The following is a 1,491-nucleotide window of genomic DNA, read 5'->3' as shown; positions in this document are numbered from 1 at the left end:
CCTCATGGCCCTAACTTCACTAGCCTCGCGGACTACACAAAGAAGACCCCAGGATTCTCGCTCATAAATAGCGCTTCGGTCTCCCGATCCGTTCGCTTCTCCCATCGCTGTTGAACGTGGAAGCTCCGGGGCCGACGATAGCGCCCAAAAACGCCGCTGAAACGACAAAAAATTCCAACTCCCACGCACACCTCCTCAGACACCGACGAGTTCTGGCGTTTATGAGAAACGCTGTACGGGGAATTTTGTTCTGGCGTACTAGTGCGCATTCCCAGCTTCTAGTCCCAGCAGCAGGATACATGTGGCCCTGCGACGCCGCCGCATAATGTCCAGGATCCTATACGGTACTGTGAAATACCGGGTCTACAAGATCTCCGATGATGTCTTTACCTCATCGCATGACTTCCTGACCAATCAACAGCACCACCCCTCCAACTTGAACACCGTTCAATTCAACTCAATCCCTTCCCTACTTACCTTCACTTCACGGGTGCGCAAGTAACCAACCAAGTATCATGATATCACACTATTCGAAAACGCCCATGATGATTCACATCTGCAACACCTATTTTCGACACTTGTGGAATGACCCCAGAAGCACACCAATTTTGCCAGCCTCAGTTCGTCCCCCTTCAACACCGACAAATCATGAATGAAGGAACGTCAGAAATCTAGGCACCGAGCTGTAGCCTCCTTCGAAGGGCTGCTGCCGGTACAGCTTCTGCCGGTATGCATAAGTAATCGAACAATTTGAATATGCAGGTAGTAAGTACTTCATCCCTGAGTCTGTAATCTTAGCGCCCATCGACAATAATTAGGTCGATCATGCAGCCTCTCACTTCCACGCACTAAATTAGCTTCCAGTGCTCCCAGCGAGCCCAGGCATCTCACACGCGGTAGCCCACAGTTACATGCACCCTTCAACAATCCCGTCGGACTCGAGTAAGCACCCTGTTCCAACAGTTGCCAACAATTTGTCAACCGCCTATGGGCCCTCTGGACCTGATGTCTGTTCAGGCTACCGTTACAATCACGAAACTCGTCCCCCGGCCCCCTTAGAACAATCAATGTCGGAAAGGTTATTCAGGTTCAGGCGTCAGGTCAGGATGGACGTGAACGAGTTCTAGGCAGCCAATCAGCGTTCTTCGAAGTCCTCCAAGCCCTGCGACAACTAAACAGACTTGAATGGATGGCTTGACCTGACGTCTCTGACAGATCAATGGAAATTGAAATAGACGCGCGCTCGGATGAATGGTTGCATATGCCACAGCCGTAATTGGGCACTTACCTCATTAATCTTCTAGTTCGTCGAAACTTATTGTATTTCTATGTATCACAACAACGCGGAAGAAGTGTTGTGGAAAACGGCACGTCTCGTCACAGAAGTATGTCCTGAAAGAACAAAGGACGGGAGTCTGGGGCATCGCTTTGTATCTTTGGGTACTCTCCCACCAATTATTACTTGGCCGCCCCCACGGGCGCTTATTAACA

The 1,491-nt window shown here is 50.2% G+C and overlaps 1 protein-coding gene across 1 annotated transcript; it reads left to right on the top strand.

The window, feature by feature from the left end:
* Nucleotides 1-325: 325 nt before the first annotated feature.
* Nucleotides 326-1,251, top strand: CC1G_15049 (hypothetical protein; the record flags this gene model as incomplete). The annotated part of the gene is made up of 3 exons (XM_002910669.1): nt 326-490; nt 908-942; nt 1,236-1,251. The coding sequence occupies 3 exons, from the start codon at nt 326-328 to the stop codon at nt 1,249-1,251; spliced, it is 216 nt and encodes a 71-aa protein (XP_002910715.1).
* Nucleotides 1,252-1,491: the final 240 nt, after the last annotated feature.

The sequence above is a fragment of the Coprinopsis cinerea genome, assembly GCF_000182895.1.
Source record: "Coprinopsis cinerea okayama7#130 chromosome 8 map unlocalized cont3.8, whole genome shotgun sequence".
Lineage (NCBI taxonomy): Eukaryota > Fungi > Basidiomycota > Agaricomycetes > Agaricales > Psathyrellaceae > Coprinopsis > Coprinopsis cinerea.
Note: the sequence above shows the minus strand (reverse complement) of the source record. Positions and strands in the feature narration are given on the sequence as shown.